Below are 22,237 nucleotides of genomic sequence, written 5' to 3' on the forward strand. Positions count from 1 at the left end.
TTTAAAATTTTGTGACCTTGTGATCCTGTAGCAGCAAAGTCCACTGCTCTATGGAGAGGTTAAACGGTGAATACCAACGGAGTGATATAAACCTGGTCTGGTGGAACATTGGGTTTATATCCCAGTGACCATTATAAGGCGTATTCAGTACCGGTCTGATAGATACAAATTCCACCCAAGGGTTCTACAACTCCCTCCAGGGTTGAACGTTGCCTTACCAGCAGCACAAAGATCCGAACCCTTGTATAAGTGAAAGGAGGGACATTGGGCAAAACTTTAATCTTGGCCATGGGGGTCCTGTCCTGTTCCACGGCTTAACTACGCAAGTACAAATTGTGGAAAATGCTTGTAATAATACAAAGATGTCAAACATCGAGCTAACAGACTATATGGAGTATAATTGCCATCACAAGGTATATTTGCATATGTCTCCGTCTGGATGGTACACACTGATGTCAAACACTAATGCGCCTGACAAGTGCCGTCCCTCAAAGCCCTCGCTTACATAACATGCATTTACCTTCCTGCTGTTTGCTAGAAGGGTCACTCTCTTCTCGTCTAGTGCTCTTACCTTGCCCTTTTGATGTGATTGCTCATGTAGCTGAAACCTGCTATTTGTCGCATTGTAAAGCTTTACGTTGCTTTATGAGTCATCGGCGACGCGAGACTAAATTGTAAATCTGATCTAGGAAACCTCTATTGTGTTTGTGTCTTGCCTTGATAATTCTACCATAAGGCTGTTTATAGGCACTAGGTACCATTTGTGGTACATTCATGGTGGTGGTGTCGTTCTCCTCAGTTATTTGAGGGAATGGGGTTGTGACGATGGAATCGGACATTGTTGATCGTCCTAACCAGTCCTTCAGTTGCCGATATGAAGAGAAATCAGGGTTAAAAGTAATCGTGAGTTGGATGAGATGAAGCGAGAGCCTCCATCACATGTGCAGTGCATTGGGTACAGCCAAGGCCGGTACGTCACGGTACACCATACTCTGGATACTGGGCGACTGTGCAATGAAGAAAGGTTAGCTTCACTTCACCAGGAGGCTTATGTTGGTCCATCTCATTGGACCCATGGCTACTTTCCACCTGGATTTCTCTTAATAGTGTCAATGAACAGAGGTGAACTGAATATGTGCCGGACACTATAAGAACTGCTAAATGGGGCTAATACGAGTCACGGTGGTATCATGAGCTTATGACGGAAGTGAGGAAGAAGCTCCACGAGTGTGTGAGAACTTCCTAATCTCACTGCAAAAGAGCTGTGGGAGTAGGTGGGAGGACAAGACTGTGTAACGGTCTGCAAAGCCAGATCACAGAAGGGCTTAGGGTAGCCACTTAGACTCATTTAGCATAATTTTAAAAGTTGATTTTAGAAGGAAGGAGGCCATGGCAACAAATATGAGAAGATTACCACAGTCATGGTGCCTGAGTAGGTATCCCTGGTTTATCATGATGGATTTTTATGGTAGATTTCCTTCACGAGACTGTACGCCTGCAAAGGCAATCTGTGATTGCATTCCTGATTTAGACCAAGGACTATTGAGATGTAGGAACATCGAAACAATGTGCTGTAGTTTTCTTTTGGAAAAGAAGTGACTAGTTTGGCTATTTTCTCACATGTCACTAGGCACCGTGAAAGTCAGACTGAAATCAAGGGGTGAGCAATTTTATTTATTTGTGGGATTGTGGTGGTTATGCAACCCACCCGATTTTTCACGTCGTGAAATGACAAACTCTGTCGGCAATAACGAGGTTGGCCTTTTAGAGGGTCACGTAGGATAAGGTAGACATCATTGCCCGGGGTGACAGCCTGTTGTGTCTCATTACCCGCTTCATGTTTAATGGACGTGTAGACCCTTTTTCCAGCTTCTGTGTGAGATTGATTGAACATCAGGGCTACAAACATATCATTCTCCTCCAGGCGGTAACCTCTGTGTGTGTTTTCCTCCATACACCATGCTGATACCAGACAGCGAGGATCATTGCTCCCAGTGGTGCCCTCTACACCTGCGCTCACAGCCGGCTCCATTATGTGCGGCCGGGTACAGCCATATGTTTGGCTTACAGTACAGGATTTCTGCAACCAACCAAATTGACTGCGAGATTATTGCTTTTTGGGACAGTCGCCCATAGCAGAAATTTATATATATTCCCGTATACAGGTCATCTACATCATCTTCCCTCCTCCTCTAGAGTTAATGGCACCGTAGGAATCTCATTATCCCAATCTCAATCTTCTCTTATTGAACGTGACTGCTGATTTGCTGAATGAATGGTTGTAGAATAAGACGTAAAGATTTCTTGATAAAGATGTCCTTACACTTCCGGCCGGGATGGTGGCGCCTTTCATTATGTGCACAAAACAACTTAAAGTAAGATTAGCAAATGCTAAAAGCAAAATGGGCCGTATACATCAAGCATAGTCAATATCTTCTTGTAAAATTTGTCCATACTGCTGCAATTTGTTCCTTTGTGTTGTCTCTTGTTCCTATCTTTGAGTGAATTATTGGAGAACTCGTACTCTAACATGTCTTAAATAAAATGCATTTTAGCCTTTATTAAATTTGGCCGTTTTGTGTCCACTGCTATTATGTAGACTAATGCGTTTCCATACTTACAGACTACACATAAAATCTTGTGTAGTCTGATCCTGCAATTGGGTTGCAATCAATCTATCCCCTCCTTGATTTTTATATCACAAGGTTATTTTTAGTATTATATTTTTGTCCATTGTATTGCTTATCAGAACCGGTCACCAAGAATGTTGTTTTTTTTTTTGTTTTTTTTATTGCTGGTGACCGGTTCCAGTAGCCTATTCTATGCTGATTGTAAAAGTGTCTTTGTCACTTGTCACTTTGTCCCCCCCATCATGCCTCCTTTTAGAATGTCCCCCCCCCCATCATGCCTCCTTTTAGAATGCCCCCCCCATCATGCCTCCTTTTAGAATGTCCCCCCCCATCATGTTTCCTTTTATAATGTCTCCCCCCCCCCCCCCAATATTGCCTCCTTTTATAATGCTTCCTCTCCTTATGCCTTCCATGTGCAAAAAAAAAAAAGTCTGGTGGGAGCTGTCCACATTGCTGAAGGAAGGCCCCCAGTGCCAGTGATGTGGTCATGTCATTACGTCACCGGCACTGGGAGTGGTGCTGCCCCTAGTGGCAGAACAGAGAGTGTATTACTCCCTGCTCTGCCACGGCAGGAACAGCTGCAGCACACAAGCCCCGGTAATGTCAGGTTTTGTACAGTAGTAGGCCTCCTGGCTCGTGCCGCTGGCCCCGCTATTCTCATGTGACCACCAGGCATGACCGCGTTGGCAGGAGCAGCACATTTCCCAGCCCTGTCTTAAAGGAAATCTACCTTCAAAACCCATCATGAAAAACCATGGACACTCCCGGCACCGTGACTGTGGTAATCTTCTTATATTTGTTATCCATGGCCTCCTTCCTTCTAAAATCTACTTTTAAAATGATGCTAATTAACCTGAAGGGCTCCTAGGGGTGTTATCAGAGCCCCTCTTCGCTGCAGCCTCACAGGCGGTTACACTGTACAGAAGCCCCCCCCACCACCACCACTGTGTGCTGAAACTTCCTCTGCTTCAGTGAGATAACATCTGTCTCAGGGTGGGGGAGGGTGTGACACCGTAATAGCCTGTGCAGCTGCAGCACAACAGGGCTTTGGTGACACCACCCCCCCCCCCCCCCCCGAGCCCATCATTTTAAAAGTTGTTTTTTAGAGGGAAGGAGGGCATGGATAACAAATATAAGATGATTGTCACAGTCACGGTGCCTGAATCTATGATTTAGTGTCCTTGGTTTATAATTTTGGATTTTGTTGGTAGATTTCCTTTGAAGGCACAACCATAATTTTACACAGACTTTGTTGAAACGGACCTAACCCCTTTTTGAGCCTTAATGCAGACATAGTATGACAGGGATTTGTAAATAGCTGCCTGCCTATGCCAATAATCCTATTCCCGTCCGTTTAATAGAATGACAGCTTGTCCTTGGGATTATGTGAGCGGCTGCACGATCTCTCGGACCCCGCGCTGTGTTGACAGATCATAAGCCGGCCTTGTAGACGTCATGTCCAGTTGACCCTTAGACGTGAGGTTAAATGAATTTCGGCACTGTTTGACCAGCGCACACAAACTGGATCAAGCGGTGGATAGATGTATGTACGAGTTACGTGTTTTGTCATACATGTCCTGGGCCTAGGGTTAAACTAGGGGTATACAGTATGTATGATATAGTATTGTACAGTACGAAAACCCAATAGTACAACAAGCGGCGAAATTCAATTCGAAATTTCAGTGGGTAAACTATAAACTTATTTGCGGGTTGAGCTTTAGCACAATGTTCAGTCTGCTATAAATATTTGCTGATTCAGCAAATTCCTGCCATGTACACTTGTCACTTACAGTTCACCTAGAGCAGCTATAAACCCCACAAGGGTGATGGTTGTGTCTTGCCAGAAGTCCCACACACGCCCTGTACTAAAGATTAGACTTTTATCACTGTTTTAACTCCAATGGCGTCATAATTGTTGGCAAAGTCAAGGACGGATTGTATGTTTGCTTGGAGGAGATTGTATGGCATGGGGCATTACATAATGCAGTAAAAGGGGTTGCTTGCGGTCTGGCTTGACGTTGCAATGCTTATAGTTTCCTTGGTTAACCCATCCCACACTGTGCTCCAAAAAAATTCACCAAACCGTGCCCCCCACCCATATGGATACCCACACTGTACCAACCATATATATGATAATTACCCCTCACAACATGACTGATTTTGATGTGCCCCAACATGGATCATATATACTCCTTGCACTACAACAGACCACAATGTGCCCCTCCTATATCATATATACCCCTCGCTTCACAACTGTCCACACAGTGCCCATCACACAGATCATATTTGCCCTTCACAACACAAATGACCACACTGTGCCCCAACGTATGTCATATATACCCCTCACACCACAACTAACCCACACATATATCATATATACCCCTCACACCACAACTGACCACACTGTGCCCCCCACATATATAATATATACCCATCACACCACAACTGTCCACACTGTGCCCCCACGTATATCATATGTACCCCTCACACCACAACTAACCACTATACCCACACATATATCATATATACCCCTCACACCACAACTGACCACACTGTGCCCCCCACATATATAATATATACCCATCACACCACAACTGTCCACACTGTGCCCCCACGTATATCATATGTACCCCTCACACCACAACTAACCACTATACCCACACATATATCATATATACCCCTCACACCACAACTGACCACACTGTGCCCCCCACATATATAATATATACCCATCACACCACAACTGTCCACACTGTGCCCCCACGTATATCATATGTACCCCTCACACCACAACTAACCACTGTACCCACACATATATCATATATACCCCTCACACCACAACTGTCCACACTGTACCCACACATATATCATATATACCCCTCACACCACAACTAACCACACTGTATCCCCCACATATATTATATATACCCCTCACACCACAACTAACCACTGTACCCCTCACATATATCATATACACCCCTCACACCACAACTGATCACACTGTGCCACACGCATATATTATATATACCCCTCACACCACAAAAAACCACACTGTGCCCCCAAATAATTATATATACCCCTCCCACAACAACTGACCACACTGTGCCACCCATATATGTAATATATACTCCTCACACCACAACTGACTTTGCTGTGCCCCCCACATATATCACATATACCCCTCACAATACAAATTATGTTCTTTTCACATATACGCATATACCCCTCATCAGGACCTCATACCAATATGTCTGACACTGAATTATGATTTATCACAGTGACCTTTACTCTCCTCATTGCAGAATCTGCTTCTTCTTGTCCTGCAGTTTTTGCCTTTTTTAAGATGTTGAAATGAGCACGTTATCCTTTGTTTTCAGTGAAGTTAAAATAAGCTCGAACAATCCATCCTCGATTTTTTAATAGGAAAATGTGTAATAACACTCTGCTTCCAAGTGGCGGGTGGTAATTGGTGAACAGAGTGAGCTAAATGTTGTAATAACACTTGCTCTGCCAGTAGCTGACATTGGTGTCATTGACACCAAAAAGTAGGTTATTGACGCTCAACAATCAGGAATGAGACATTGGGCGCCGTGTATTGTAAGCCTAGCACCGCACTACCCGGCAGACTAGCTAAGGCTATGTAACCATCAGAGGCAGTAAATCCAAGCTAATTGAACTGACACAACTAGCTAACTATAGGTTTAGACTAGAGATGAACAGACCCTTGTGCTGTGTAACGTATTTTTCGGACTATTAGGTGCACAAAAAATCCTTTGATTTTCTCAGAAATCAAAGGTGCGCCTTATAGTCTAGTGCGCCTTATATATGAACCGTACCTACAGACAACAGCTGTATTGAACTGTGCACAGGTCTGCCACCTGATGGTCATTCATCCTTACAATCCGGTGCGCCTTATATATGAACCTAGACTTTTTGATAGGCATTTATCGATGGTGTGCCTTATAATCCGGTGCGCCTTATAGTCCCAAAAATACAGTAATAGATGCGGCTGTATTTGTGGAGTGTTAAATTGGCCATTGTCTCTACTGCAAGGTCAGCAGTAATAATGCTTTTCTTCTACTGCCCTGCAGGTTAGTGGCCCAACTTGTAACAATCGGATCACATAAAAAAATTGAGGCTGTGTTCTTAAATATTCAAGAAACGCAGATAAATGTGTTCCCAAAATATCAAAATGATCAGATAAGCAACTTTGTCAATAGACTCGAGAACAAATCTGTCTACAGCTCTAACACAGATTTTAGTTGCTATAGTAACAGACTACAAACAAACTATTTGTAGTCTGATCGTCTCACACTCCCTTCTGTCTTCTTGCTCACTTACAGATTTAGTTAAGCAGTAAAATGGGACCAGATGGAACTACCAGTATTTTTCTTCAGGATCAGACTACACATTGGGACATTTTTTATCATCTTTATTACGACAGAAATCTTGTAATTTGTGCCAACTTGCTATATTCTGACTGTATACCTTTTTATGGGCACCATGTCATGGAGTCGGAATAAAATGGATCGTCTCCAAATCCAAAATATGGAGAAAAGCCTGATATTGAAAGTTCAACCGTTCATCATAACTGACTGTTCATGAGGCAATTCTTCTGTATCCGGAAATTGTTAGAGATGTTGCCCGTGTGGTTACTGCATTGCCACCAGTGTAGAGTCAGTTGGCTTACCGACTCGAAAGACCTGCTCCCTTCTGTTCACAATGTTGCCGAATGTGTCTGAAACCCTTGTCCTGTTGGACAGGCCAGTCTTAAACTAGGCCAGATTTGTCACTCGACAGTATGCTGCCACAATATTGTTTGTAGTCTGTTACCTTGGAGACCTATAACCCTGCATAAGGACTGAAAATGCAAATTATCAAAAACAGACCATTGTACCGGCATATGTAATTTCACCTTCAGACCTCTCAAAATCTTATACCCACCTTCACACTTTCTTTTGTGGGGTGTATAGCAGGATTGACGCATTTTTGCCGTATGCTCATGTCTATGACTCTCATATCTTAAAATCTATATAAGCTGCTGTTCATTTCTATATTCTGTATGAATGTAGATATATGATTTTCTCATTCAACCTGGTTACCATGGTATTGTGTTAGTCCTGCTTTGTTAAAGAGCACAGCTATGGTATAAATTTACCTAAACTTGCAAATTATCATTCACACTTTTTTTTTTCTGCATTGATCATGGGGTAGGACGTATATGTTGGGTTTATTATGCCAAATTGGTCAATTTATTTTTTATTGATATGCTTTGTATATTTTATAGTTCAGGCAGTCCCTGGGTTACTTACAAGATAAGTTCTGTAGGATTGTTCTAAAGTTGAGTTTGTATGTAAGTCGGAACTGTATATTTTACAATTGTAGCCCAAGCTAAAAATTTTTGGCCTCTGTGACAATTGGTTTTTAAAAATGTTGGGTTGTCATAAGAACCAGGATTAACAATAAAGCTTCATTACAGACACCTGTGATAACTGTTACATCTGATTATTGTAGCCTAGGACTAAAGTACATTAAATTACCAACATCCAGAGGTCAGTTTGTAACTAGGGGTCGTCTGTAAGTCTGGTGTTCTTAAGTAGAGGACCGTCTGTGTAGGTAAATCATGTATGGTTAATGGCTATCCTCATGTAGATATTATATGGTATTGGATATAAGTTTGTCTATGAGCATAACTTTTCTTAAGATTTTCGGTTCTTGCTTCTCATCAGTACAGAGAACTGATGCCTTTGAAACATACCCCAGGAAGATAAATGTATATACCCTGTTCCCTCATGACTTCTCATCCAATAATCTTGCCCTGATCAGAGTCCAGAACCCCAAAAATATCTACATACACATGGGAGCCTCTGGGTAATATGTTTGTTCCCATAAAGCCTTGCCTAAAATATACACCATCTGCTCTTTTTAATGAAAAACATTAGTCCAAATAAAAGTCCATAATGTGGACCCCGTGAGATGTATTAAATAGCCTAAAAAAGCATTAGTCTGGAGCATTAATGCCTAATTATAGAGTCATGGCGACCAGGGCTGTGGAGCCTGGAAGCCAAACTTCCGACTCCTCAATTTCCCTAGCTTTGACTCAGACTCAGACCAAAATGGTCACCGACTCTGACTCCACAGTTCTGTTGTCCTGGTCAATCTCGAGATAAAAGTGGGGATTCCTCCTGAGTACCTTTCACATCTGAAATCTGCGATTGTGGGCCTGCTCTTTTGGCGCCGCGATTGTGGGCCTGCTCTTTTGGCGCCGCGATTGTGGGCCTGCTCTTTTGGCGCCGCGATTGTGGGCCTGCTCTTTTGGCGCCGCGTTTGTGGGCCTGCTCTTTTGGCGCCGCGATTGTGGGCCTGCTCTTTTGGCGCCGCGATTGTGGGCCTGCTCTTTTGGCGCCGCGATTGTGGGCCTGCTCTTTTGGCGCCGCGATTGTGGGCCTGCTCTTTTAGCGCCGCGATTGTGGGCCTGCTCTTTTGGCGCCGCGATTGTGGGCCTGCTCTTTTGGCGCCGCGATTGTGGGCCTGCTCTGGGGGCGCCGCGATTGTCGGCCTGCTCTGGGGGCGCCGCGATTGTCGGCCTGCTCTGGGGGCGCCGCGATTGTCGGCCTGCTCTGGGGGCGCCGCGATTGTCGGCCTGCTCTGGGGGCGCCGCGATTGTGGGCCTGCTCTGGGGGCGCCGCGATTGTGGGCCTGCTCTGGGGGCGCCGCGATTGTCGGCCTGCTCTGGGGGCGCCGCGATTGTCGGCCTGCTCTGGGGCCGCCGCGATTGACGACCCATTTCAGTGAGAATTCCTACAGCTAATACATATTTCAGTTATGGATAGAACGACCAGAGCAAACTCTAGACAGTTTTTCATGAACTCTTGAAGAAGCCCTAGTATAATTTGCATCAAGAGGTAATAAAGAGCCGACAAGTATTTTTTTTAATATATATCTATAAGATAATTTGCATAATAGGAAACTTGACAATTAGTGTAATCTACTCAAGATGATGAGGGTTAAGAATGACATTACTCTTGGATGCAAGTGCTCTGAAGACACTTGAGTCACTATGATGTAGAAGTGCTTCTTACTAATGTGTAGCACTGTGTTTGCCATCCACATCTCGCTTATCGGAATTACACAAAAGTTTCATTGTGCGCCCTTACACCGACATCGCAGGGGTCAAGTTGTTGTTGCCTGGATGCCAGTTGTGGGCGAAAATGGACCCTTCTACATTCTGTATTTTCACTGATTAAGTAAAATTTTCTCTCATTTACGTTGTATTTGTGTGGTATATTGCATTATTTGTCCAAAAATATATGGTAACACCCATAGCCATTATTAAAAAATGTCCGCCAACGGGCAGAATAACACGGCTAGAATATGTTGAAAAATATTATAAATGTAAAATTATATTGCGTTTCTAGCTAAAAAATATTCCAGTTCTAAAATTATATAATGGATATACAAAAATATGATATATCTATAATTATAATGCTATATTTATTATATTAATATAAGTATAAAATTATATAATAAATATATATGCATAAATATTACAAGTATAAAACTATACTGCTATAATGTATATATAAAAATATTACAAAACAAAAATAATACCGCTATAACATACATTATATTACAAATCTAAAATTATACTGCTATTATATATAAAGTATTACACTTGCGGGAGATTCACATATGCCAGATTAATCAAACCCCGCCCCTCCGACGCTGCCGGATACATCAAGAGGTTCCTGCCTTTTGATGTATTCCCAGGCGGGCTGCGGAGCGTTTATTTCTATGCCAGGTCCGGCTTGGCGTAGAGATACCTACCTGCCCCGTTCTGGCCCACTCCCCCACTTGGCTTTCCTCCGCTCACACACACAAAATAAATATATATAATGATACGATTAAAAAAAATAGTTAAGCACTTTCTAATTTGGTAAACCACCTCATAAGCAAGGAGACTTGGTGTAGATAAAGGGGTTTTCACAGAATTATAAAGGACATCTACCACCATGATGAAAGACTGTATGCAAATGAGCCTCATGGGCTCCATGCTCCTTTAACACCCATGGAAGCTGGAGCCCCTGAGGTTCATTTGCATAATGCAATTCATGCTGGTTGTAGATGCCTTTTAACACCTATTCACGGGATAAGCGTCTATTTTTGGAGCGGCCAGCCACTAGGACCCCCACTTATTTCCTGAACATTGAGCTACAGAAATGCAGAAAGAATTTCCTATATTTTAGGCATTTGGGGTATTTAGGAACATCCTGTTAATCACGGTCCTTCATTGTTCTAACAAAACAACCACTGACAGTGCCATGCAGTCTCATGTAGCGACGCTTGGTCCTACAGGCCTGTTGATTTACTGCAGACGTGCTGAGTTAGGGATTCTACATCCCCCAATAATGAAGACCCCTGGGTAACTGGAATGAAGGGTTTGTTAACACATAAAGATGGATTATAGAGCATTTAAGATTTCTAAACCTCCATTTCTATTTTCTTTCTTTTGGTTCTATCATCAATATATCGCGTACAACAGGTTCCAAAAAATGTCTTCCTTTAGTGATAAAAATAAACCGGGTCTCGTTAATCTTTAAAATTTATTACCGTTTCCTCTAAATTTATGATTCCGCAGTGACAGTTTAGGCAAATTTTCAAAGCTTCCGTTTTAATTTTTCAGAGTTGGTTTTTGCAGTTCTATAAATTTTCTCTCTGTAAAACTGAATGTAAATATTCCATGTTTTATGTGACCGTGGAACCGTAAAGCTGCCAAAGCTGTATTAGAGGGGAGACCTATAAAATGTCACCTGTTTGCACATGGATGTTATAGTGAAGGTCCAGAAAAGGGTTCATGAATAGTGAGGAGTTTTCAGATTGTCGTATGTCAGGTCAGTAGAGTTATGCATGTTCCTCATTAATACTTCCTCTACTCCACACTCATCCAGCTCCATCACCCCGTCATGTGCATTGAGCAGGCAGAGGAGGGAGAGGGATCTTAAGGAGTTGAGTAAGAATGGATTAGGAGACTGAGAAACAGGCTGCTGTACCTGACCCCCGCCCTCCCCCACCTTACTGGGACTCCCCACATGATTCTGGCAGGGAGCCAGGTAATGTGAAATAAAGTTTTATAAAGTAGTGACAGCATTCGAAAATGCTGACAAAGGCATTGTTGAAAAGCAGAACCTGTCAAAAACATGTGCAGCTTATGGAAACGGCCCATATGTTGGCCTAATCCCACGGGCTGGATTGGGAGGATTGGAGGCCCTGCATTATATAGAAATGTTTTGCATGGCTGAATAACTGCACCGGCACTTTAATAATTAATGCATTCTGTTAAAAGTCCACTGACGCTACTTTCTATAGGTTGCAATTGGTATTACAAGTCAGTAGTTGAATTTCTGGATAAAACTCACAGGAGTGATCTGGTTTTACTGAGAAAATATGCAAATACGTTTTTTAGGATGGGATAAAGGAAAACCGCGCCTCTTTAACTACCTTGTGAGGCAGCTCCCTTGACATCAAGCATTACCATCAAGAGGCTTTATGATAAGATATATCTATTCCAGAAGGAACAGACTCCCAACTGTAGACAGCACTGTTTCCACCTGGTTGGGTCTCTTCAGTGCAGTGGAGGGAACTGGTTTGGCTTTGCGAGAGGCTTGTGACTAGGGTCAGGAGTTAAGAATTCTCCTTACGGAGATTGCCAATTAAAGGGAACCTGTCGCCTAATTTTTCTTTTTCTTTTACAAATGGCAGGTTTCCATATAGCCGTAGTAACTAACTTAGACCTTTTTTTTTTTTTTTTTAAGCGAAAACTTGCTCCCCTCAGATTCCCATACATAACTAACTTTATAATTTTACCTAGTATCCAGGGATGTCTATAGAGAGTCGAGGTGGATGTGGCCTTCTTGGGCTGAATCCAGTGGCACATCCCCATGCCTTATCAGCATGCAGCAGTAATGTCATGTGGCCAGGGTGACATCATTGCAGGTCCTTTAGCTTCCTAATATTAGCAAACACTACACTAAGCACATGTCTCATGAAATCACAACATACATATCACAGCAGCCTGCATGGAGAGGTGTAGAAGTCCATGCAGGCATGCTATGTTTTTTTTTTTTTTGGTCAGATATGTGCATGGGGTACAGTTTGCTAATGTTAAGAGGCTAAAGGACCTCTGATATCATCCTTGTCACATGATATTAGGCACCCTGACTCACACTATAGATCCCAGGCAAGTTTATAACTCAGATTTTATGGGGATCTCAGGGAAATAATTTTAAGAAAGGGGTCAGATAGTTATTTGGGCTCTATAGAAACTTGACACTAGCTGTATTTGTAAAAAAATGTGGTGACCGGTTTCCTTGTAGGTGTGTGGACGATCCCCTAGGGGATTCTGGGAAAATAAGCAAATAAGTTTTCCAGGATGGGTTAAGGAAAACCACACCTCTTTTAGCTACCTTGTAAGGCAGCTCCCTTGACATCAAGCATGATCTACAGGAAGCCTAATGACATGATGCCGGATTAAAACCAAAGGGGTATAACTATTCCAGAAGGAATCTTACTAGATGTAGATGAGCATATAACTAAATACACAGAGCTATAGATAGATGTACATTTTTTTATCATTTATTTATTGCTGAGATACATTTTCCCTGCTCCATTCCCGTCCCTGTTTTGCTATTGGGTAGTCACTGATGCTTTTTTTTTTTTACATTTCCTTCTCTATAGCTTTAATGCATACAGGGAAAAATGCAGATAATTGATCGTCCTGAAATAAGGCCAGCGATAATTTATTTCACAGAACGCACAAACTGGCTGCGAGGAAAAATGGTATGTTAACTCCGGCACTCAGCCTGAAAATTAGAAATTGCCAAGTGAGAGCGAACAGGCAGCAGCTGCAGGCGGCGCATGATCTGGGTTTTAATAGGCTGCGTTATTCTTGTCCGTCCCAGTTGTAATGTTTTCCACAAGGCAAATCTGGACAGGAACATGACTTGTACTGATACCATAATTTTATTTTTTTTATTCATGTCCACTTTGTATCATCACAATAGTTGATGTCACAGTTTATCTCCTCCCCCTCCCTGTACAATGACCTCTATATAGAGAACACTGACCCATCATTACATCACTACTGACAATAGATGATATCATAGATTATCTCCTCCCCCTCCCTACACAATGAATGACCTCTATATAGATAACACTGACCCATCATTACATCACTACTGACAATAGATGATGTCACAGCTTATCCCCTCCCCCTCCCTGTACAATGACCTCTATATAGATAACACTGACCCATCATTACATCACTACTGACAATAGATGATGTCACAGCTTATCTCCTCCCCCTCCCTGTACAATGACATCTATATAGATAACACTGACCCATCATTACATCACTACTGACAATAGATGATGTCACAGCTTATCTCCTTCCCTTCCTGTACAATGACCTGTATATAGATAACACTGACCCATCATTACATCAGTACTGACAATAGATGATGTCACAGCTTATCTCCTCCCCCTCCCTGTACAATGGCCTCTATAAAGATAACATTACTGTGGCCGCTATGAATGCATATCATTAAGTGCTCTTAAAAGTGAGAAGAACTTTACTCAAGAAGGTACAAAATGGGGGGTGTTGTGGTTTGGGGTAATAGCTGTATTTTTAGCTTTTGCTTGTGGTATCCCTTTAAATCCTACTTTGTGCATCCACAGTAAAGGTAAAGATCCTGTGTCCTTTTTTTCCGCCCTTTGGTTATGAATTGCGTCAAGGACCTTCAGTTTTTTGTTCTGCTGTGAAGTCTGTGATTGTCTACGACTGAGATGGCGCTTATTTCCTAAGTGGCCGCCTCGTCATTTGACAGTTAATTGAATATCCGTACATCAAATAGCGAAACAAATCGGCTCTTTAGTCATCGCTGCCCATAACATTCAGTTCCCTTTAATCACTACTAAAGAACGCGCCACAAAAGAGACGAGGAGCCGTCTTTCTTCTCCACTGATTCGGCATGATTTAATTGTAAAGTGATTTTTAGATACTTTGCTCCCTTCTCTCCAAGGCGATGCATCTGTGGGCAGGTAGAAAGAACAAAGCGCCGTATTATACGCGCTAAAGTGTTTGTTTGTAGAAAGTGCAAGGATTTTTTTTTGTCCTCTTACAAAGCTGATGCTTTAGTTACAGCATGAGCGGAGTTTTCTTAAGAGGTTTGTGGTTGCATGCAATTTTCTTTTATTATCAGGATAATTTTCTGTGTTCTCTACTAAATATGGTGACGTTTTATAGCTCAACAAAATGCAGTGTTATTGAAAATGTAGGATAACCAGATTTATAGCTTTTAATATATTGACCACACTGCTTTTACCCTATTTTCGGTGCTGAGCTGCTCCTCATGGGCGGGGCTCTGAACAATGATTGACAGCTCTCAGATCCCCTGTTGCAATTTCATTGGTTGTATCTTTTTTTTTACCGTGGCAACAGGCAGAATTCTGGTCTTCTCTATGTCAGCTATCACTATCCTATATAGTACAAAGAATATTTGATGTGGGATTGATCAGCAGCGAGGTGTAACGCGTACATGAAGCTTCAGAGAGCAAATATTATAATACAATCCGTTGCCAGTTCATGGCCGCAAATGGATAGGTTGGGCTTTTAATGTTCTAATAATTTATCGCCGGGAGGGGATGAGCACCACTCGCCCCCACCCCTCTTCATAGCGATGTATGGCTGTATTATGGGGAGAGATAGGACATATCCGATCTTCCTCCCGGCTATGGAACAGCACGGTGCCACAGTGTGCGGCACAGTACCACTCCCGTAGGGCACCGTGAGCCCATTGCCATGTATGGGGGAAGTATATACATCACCCGTATATACGTCCACCATACGTACGTGTGAATATAGCCTAATTCTTTTCAATGGCCTTTTTAGTCACTGAGAAGAGACTTTATTTGTAATTGTCAGGACCTGCTGACAGTGCCCCAAAGGTGAACCCCCTTCCTGCTGTTGATGCTGCCTGAGACAAGAGGCTTAACTTGCCTCGTGGCTGGTACTTCCTTGTTCACAGATATGTGGTACATCACATTCCACATAATTGTGCTTGTACTAGGCACCGTTCACACTTGCGTTTTGACTTCCACTACTAACTCCAATCACAAAAAGGATAACTGAAGACTAATGGATCTATTGATGGCAGTGGATTTTTAATGGCTTCTTTTAGTGTCTGTCTGTACCACTTCCGACTGGAAAAAATTGTTCTGCATTTTCCAAGCAATTTTCGGAAGTCGTGAAAAAAAGACGGAAGCCATTAAAAGTCCATTGACATTTCAGTGTATTCATTAGTTTTGCATTATTATCATTTTTGCTATGGAATTTAAGAGTAGAAACCCAAACGCAGGTGGGAACTCGGCCCAAGACGAGATCGATGGTGTAAAACAGACCTGGGTTCAAGTCCCAGGGTCAACATCTGCAAAGAGTTTGTATGTTCTCTCTGTGTTTGCATGGGTTTCCTCCGGGTCCTCCAGTTTCCTCCCACACTCCAAAAACATAATGGTAGGTTGAATAGATTGTGAGCCTCATGGGGACAGTAACTGATTTGGTAACCTCTGTGCAGCGCTGCGTAATCTGTGTGCGCTATATAAATAATGGAATTATCATTATTATTATTATCTCTCTCTCTTCCCCCTTAGACCCAGATGAATGTAGAGATGTTCTGTTCATTGACAATGTTAGCAGGACTTTCCTCACCATCTTTTCTCCTTTTTTCTCAGCTCCAGACAGACAGGGCTGCGACTCTCACATACGATTCCCCGTGCCTCCAAACACCAAGCACTGGATTGCTCTTCTGCAGCGCGGTAACTGCACCTTCAAGGAGAAAATCCTTCGAGCCGCTTCCCATAACGCCACCGCCGTGGTCATCTACAATAACAATTCCAATGAAGATACAGTCACCATGACGCATCCTGGTAAGCTCAAATGTCACCTGTACAATGGAATTTATTATATTCCGCACAAAAAACGGGGGCAGCCATCTTGCCTGAGATGATACCAGCCAGAGATCGATATGACACCATGTAATTTTAGGAGCTATGAGAACAACCTTGTCCCGACATAGTCATATAACCCCGCCCCCATATTAATAATTAATATACTGTATAGCTCTGCACTCATCCTCCGCAGCTGAAAGGGGAAGTGGTGTCTAGTTGGTGGACGCTCACGTGTGAATTTCGAGCAACAGATTGGCAAATATTGTCTTGGGAAAAAAAACTAGTCTGTTAAAGGGAACCTGGCATTTAAAATTAGGTTAATGAGCCATAAGGCGTTTGGCTCATTAGCATAATAACAGTTGATTTTAGAAGGAAGGAGCCCGTGGATAACAAATTAAGGATATGTAAGGTGGCTGGATCTAGGTGTAAGTGTCCCTGGTTTATCAAGAAGGATTTTGATGGTAGATTTGCTTTAATTGCTGCCCAATTCAGGTTGCAATAATAAATTCTCAGCGTTGGTATTGCAAACTGGCACAACGCTGGTGGTGGGGATGCATGGATCCATCTCTGCCTCAAGTGTTTCCTTACTGAGGAGAGTATTGGCTACGAGACAACAGCAACAGAGGTCTGTAATTGCTCGAGAGAGTGTGTCATATTTGCAAATGTGTATTGATGTTCTCCTTTGAAGAGTCTTCGGTTTACCATCTTATTGCTATCTACTTCATCATCTCTGGCACTCTTAACTGCATACGCTCAGAAGCATTGCTTAGCATCTTATCTGGAGATGGATAAATGCTGACATCGTTTTTTTTATTCGTGTCATCCATACCACGGCTATTAAAGTGGACCTGTCAGCTGAATATGCAATCCTGTATAAGGGCGGCATATCAGGGATACAAGTCTGTACTTCAATTCCCTGAAATGGCACAAAGGGATATATTACGCTGTTTCCTTTGAGAGGTGAAATACACTGGACTCATAGTTATGAGTCCAATGTAATCAGCGAGGGGGCTCTTCTTAAACCCTAGCTTTACATCACACTGGAATGCTGGTCTGGCGCTAGTGATTGGTCATACCCAACCGGATTGGCTGTAAGAGCTGGCTCTTTCTGCTGAACAAGAGTTGGCTCTTGACTGGGAGATGGTTGTTTGGCCATCTGGAAACCTTTCCCAATGTAATTACCCATCTATAATAGCCGGCTCTTTGGCGACCAGGACCAAATGGTCCAGTTCACTATAAAGAGCTGACTGCCCATCGCTATCTGGTACAAAAGCTTGATCAATGCTTCACACCAAAAAACATATGCTATGGGGGCGAATGATGGGGTAAAAATAGAGGACTGGTGTAGGTCACAGACCCGAAGCTTTATTGAAAGTCAGAACAGGGGTAAGGAGAAGATTCTGGGCCTCTATTTCCTGATTGCCTCGATTTCCTGATGTGCCAATGAGGCAAAGGTCCCATAGTCTTTCAAAAACTTCAAAACAAGTCCAACATGAGTTCAAATCAACGTCCATGGACAATGCTCACGGTGAGGAAGATGTTGTGCACTATCCATGCAGTGTGTAGGCATCCTTCAAGTTGGACCTATGTCTGACCAGTATCTCACAGTAGTCTTTTACTGATTAAGACTCCCCTTGCGCAAGCATTGGTGGTGGATCAAGAGAGAGAGAGAAGTGGTTCAGTCCGATCACTACCCAATGAGGGGTTCAGTCCATTTCCTCTTCTCTATAGTCGCTCTTCTGGCTGTACCCCGGTGCTGGCGTATGCACGTGAGATGGAAGCTCAGAGTAATGAGCAAGATTTGAAGCAGGAGACAAGTATGTTGACCACCAACGTAGGGCAGAGGTAGAATGGGGCAACCCTGGGCTAGGATGCAAATGTATAGGTACCACCTACAATAGTGGTGCTCTTGGATGAAACGAATGCCCCTGGTGCACCAATATAATTAGTAAAAGTAATTTTTTAAAAAGTTCTCTTGGGAACAACAGTGGACAGTATATGGCAGTACCAGCAATTGGGGTAATGGTAGACTCCATTTATCTACTATGAGAACTTTACTGTTGCCTATAGCGTTCAAGGTTGACACTTGATTTAGTATTGCATGTTTTGTATATTTGTTCTACAACAAGTCTATAACTATGACCTTTTGTACCACCTTAAAGGGATTCCCCAGAATTGTGTAGATTTAGATAAACAGTGCGGTGCCCTTCTGTTACCATAGCTGTAAACAAATACTGGAGGAGGAACATGTTCTTCCTTTATGTACAGGCACTAACTTTGAGTATAATTTACTCATATTTGTATGCACTCTGCATTATGTTGTGGAGCCCACACACATTCATCAAACCCAATGATGGATGTTCTGAAATCTCAAAAATCATAGTTTTTATGCAGAGAGCATTTTGATTTACCATATGCATGGCCATGAGGTATGTCTCTTGGCCAGGGCAATGTCCATCAAGGCTGAGTAGGTGGTAATGGGTGGTGAAACTCAAAAGGCCACATTGGACCTTGAGGCTTTGCCTATTATGCACATTAAAGGACATCTACTACCAGGATGAAGCATTGTAAACCAAGTACACTGACATACTGGTGTGTGCCCCCTCTGGCAGGATCCGCTCTTCTTTTAGCTTCTTATGCAATTTTTTGAAAGAATAAAAGGCTTTAAAAATTATTTTTTGGGGGGGGGGGGGGACAGGGAATAAAAAGCTAAAAGAAGAGCAGACCCTCTCTTGGGGGCGCTCACTAGCATGTAAGTGTACTTGGTTTACAATCCTGGTTATAGATTTCCTTTAACCCCTTCACGCTCCGCGGCGGATATATCCGCCACGGAGCGCAGTGACTTAGCGCTCCGTGGCGGATATATCCGCCACGGCGCCTATGCCGGCTCGGCTCTGGATCAGAGCCGAACCGGCATCGGGAAACACGGGGTGCCGGCTGTAACTAATAGCCGGCACCCCAGTGTAACACCCGCGATCGGAGTTGTCTCCGATCGCGGGTGCTTAACCCTTTAGATGCCGCGGTCAGCGCGACCGCGGCATCTAACAAGCATCTGGGGTGTCTTTCCCCCACGATCGGCCCCCCCGAACCGTTTTCGGGGGGCGCTGATCGTTGCTATAGTAACTCTGGGGTCCGATCTGGACCCCAGAGTTACTAGCAAGAATTGCCAGTAAGATGGCGTCTGTGACGTCATCTTACTGGCAAAGTGCCAGCCTATGCAAGTGCATAGGCTGACACTGATAATACTCTGCAATACATGAGTATTGCAGAATATTATCATGAACAAGCAATCAGAGGATTGCTTGTTCATATCCCATGGTATAAAAGTAAAAAAGTAAAAAAAAAAGTTATTCAATAAAAAAATAAAGTCATAAATCACTAAAAATGCCCCAAACCCCCAAAACATATAAAGAGACATATAACTCAAAAAAAAAGTCTAAATCATAACACAAACCCCACATATATAGTATCACCGCGTCCGTAACAACCCGTAGAATAAAAGTAAATCATTATTGAACCCCCACGATAAACGCCGTAAAAAAAAAACTGTTATAAACCCTCCAAAAATTATGATTTTTACCTTTTCAATCCCACAAAAAATGCTATCAAATGCGACCAAAAAACCATATGTACTTAGACATGATACTGGTGCAAAGTACAACATGTCCCGCAAAAAACAAGCCATCAACCAGCTCCGTAGCCAAAAACGTAACAAAGTTATGCCACTTGGAAGATGGCAATACAAAAATTATAGATTTTTCCCCACATTAGGGTTTTGTTTGACAAATTTAGTAAAACGTAAGAAAATATATTCATGTCTGGTATCCCCGTAATCGTATCAACCCATAGAATAAAGCTAACATGATTATTAGTCTATACGGTGAACACCAAAAAAAAAAAAGTCAAAAATCCAGTACAGAATTGATGCTTTTCTACTCCTGCCCTCAAAAAAAGTTCCTAAATTTTCAACAATAGGTGATACCAACCCCAAAATGGTAACAATGGAAAAAGCATCTCATCCCGCAAAAAAAATGCCGTCACATGGCCCCAATAACGAAAAAGCGAAAATTTTATAGCCTTCAAAAGGGGCCAATGAGGAAACTAAAATCCTGGCAGCTGCAGGGCTCTCCTTCCCTTCTGCGTCTCGCTGTGCGCCCATAAAACAAGTCACAGCCACATGTGGGGGGTCTTTGTACTCAGGAGAAATTGCAGAACAAATTGTATGGTGGGTTTTCTCTTTTTATATTTTGGAAATGTGTAAATTTTAGTGCTAAATGAACGTATAAGGGAACAGTATGACCATTCTAAATTTCACCTCCATTTTGATTCAATTACTATGAAGATCTCAAGGGGTTAACAATCTTCGTAAAAGCTGTTTCTGATAGCTTGAGGGGTGCAGATTTGAAAATGGGTAGATTATATAGGGGGTTTTGATGCTAAATATGTAAAATTTCATTCAAAACTGTATTTATCCCCAAAATAGTCAATTCTGAAAATCCGGAAAAGCGATATTCTATTTGTAAGCCGCGTGACATCAAAATAAATTATCCAGACATTTCAGAAATTATGAAAATGTAAAGTAGACAAATGGGAAATGTTATTCAGCAACTTATTTAGGTGGTAAATCTATCTGCCTGAAAACGCAATGATTTAGAATTTCGAAAATGGCAAATTTTTCAAAAAATTTATCATATTTTCTTTTTTTTGTAAATAAACGCAAAACTTATCTGCCAAAATTTACCACTAAAATGAAGTACAACATGTGGGGAAAAAACAATCTCAGAATCGTTTTGATAAGTAACAGTGTTCAAAAGTTATAACCATATAAAGCGAAGCAAGTCAGAATCCAAAAAATCGGGCTGAGCCTTAAGCTGTAAAATGGCTGCGTCCTTAAGGGGTTAATATTTTATTTTGTGTTTGCACTTTGTCCCTTTTTAGCTATCTATACCCAGCGTACAGCATTGCTTGGTTTCTATCAACCTCCTGTTATATTTTAACATCTCCTCCTCAACGCTAACCAAGGGAGAGATCAACTTCTGTAAATGTTTCCTGAAGCTGGGTCCTGTTTTTGCAGGCTTCCTCCCACTTTCTTCTAGGCGTCTCCAGTGTAAACAAGGTGTTCTTTTTTTAGCTCTCGTATATATATCAGGAATTCTGCGGAAGTACTTTGGGTCATGTGACCACATTCTCCTCGGTCTCGAGTTGACAGCCGTGTCTCAGATCTCTGTTGGTGGACTGTACGAATTTGCAGATTGTTGGGTGCGGGTTTGTTTTTTTTTTTTTTTAGAGACGGAAGATGCAGTGAGGCTAGAAAAACTTGTAAGCAAGCAGCACTGATCATGAGGCCTACTTCAAGTAGTCAAAGGCACTTTAATGGGTATGGATAGTTAAGAAGTTAAAGAAATAACCCCAGACCTTTAGTGGTTTTTACCCAAAAAAAAAAAGAAACATAACTCTGTCACGGACAATGCAGAGGTAATTTAGTTAATTCTTCTTACAATTGAATAAGGTGGATAGCTATGTGTCACAGCCATAATACAGGTGCATTGTCCTATTGAGATCCCTTTAGGATGAATTCATCGTTATGACGCTTTATTTCTTGTTCT

The 22,237-nt window shown here is 42.3% G+C and overlaps 1 protein-coding gene across 5 annotated transcripts in view; it reads left to right on the top strand.

Annotated features, from left to right (window-relative positions):
- RNF130 (ring finger protein 130) overlaps positions 1-22,237 on the top strand; it is a 164,964-nt gene that overhangs the window by 58,852 nt on the left and 83,875 nt on the right. For all 5 annotated transcript variants that reach the window (XM_072145618.1, XM_072145615.1, XM_072145614.1 and 2 more), the window contains one exon: positions 16,416-16,610. In XM_072145618.1, the coding sequence (XP_072001719.1) occupies positions 16,416-16,610 (195 nt within the window). The remainder of the gene's footprint in view (positions 1-16,415; positions 16,611-22,237) is intronic.

Source organism: Engystomops pustulosus, chromosome 4 (assembly GCF_040894005.1).
Source record: "Engystomops pustulosus chromosome 4, aEngPut4.maternal, whole genome shotgun sequence".
Taxonomy (NCBI): Eukaryota; Metazoa; Chordata; class Amphibia; order Anura; family Leptodactylidae; genus Engystomops; species Engystomops pustulosus.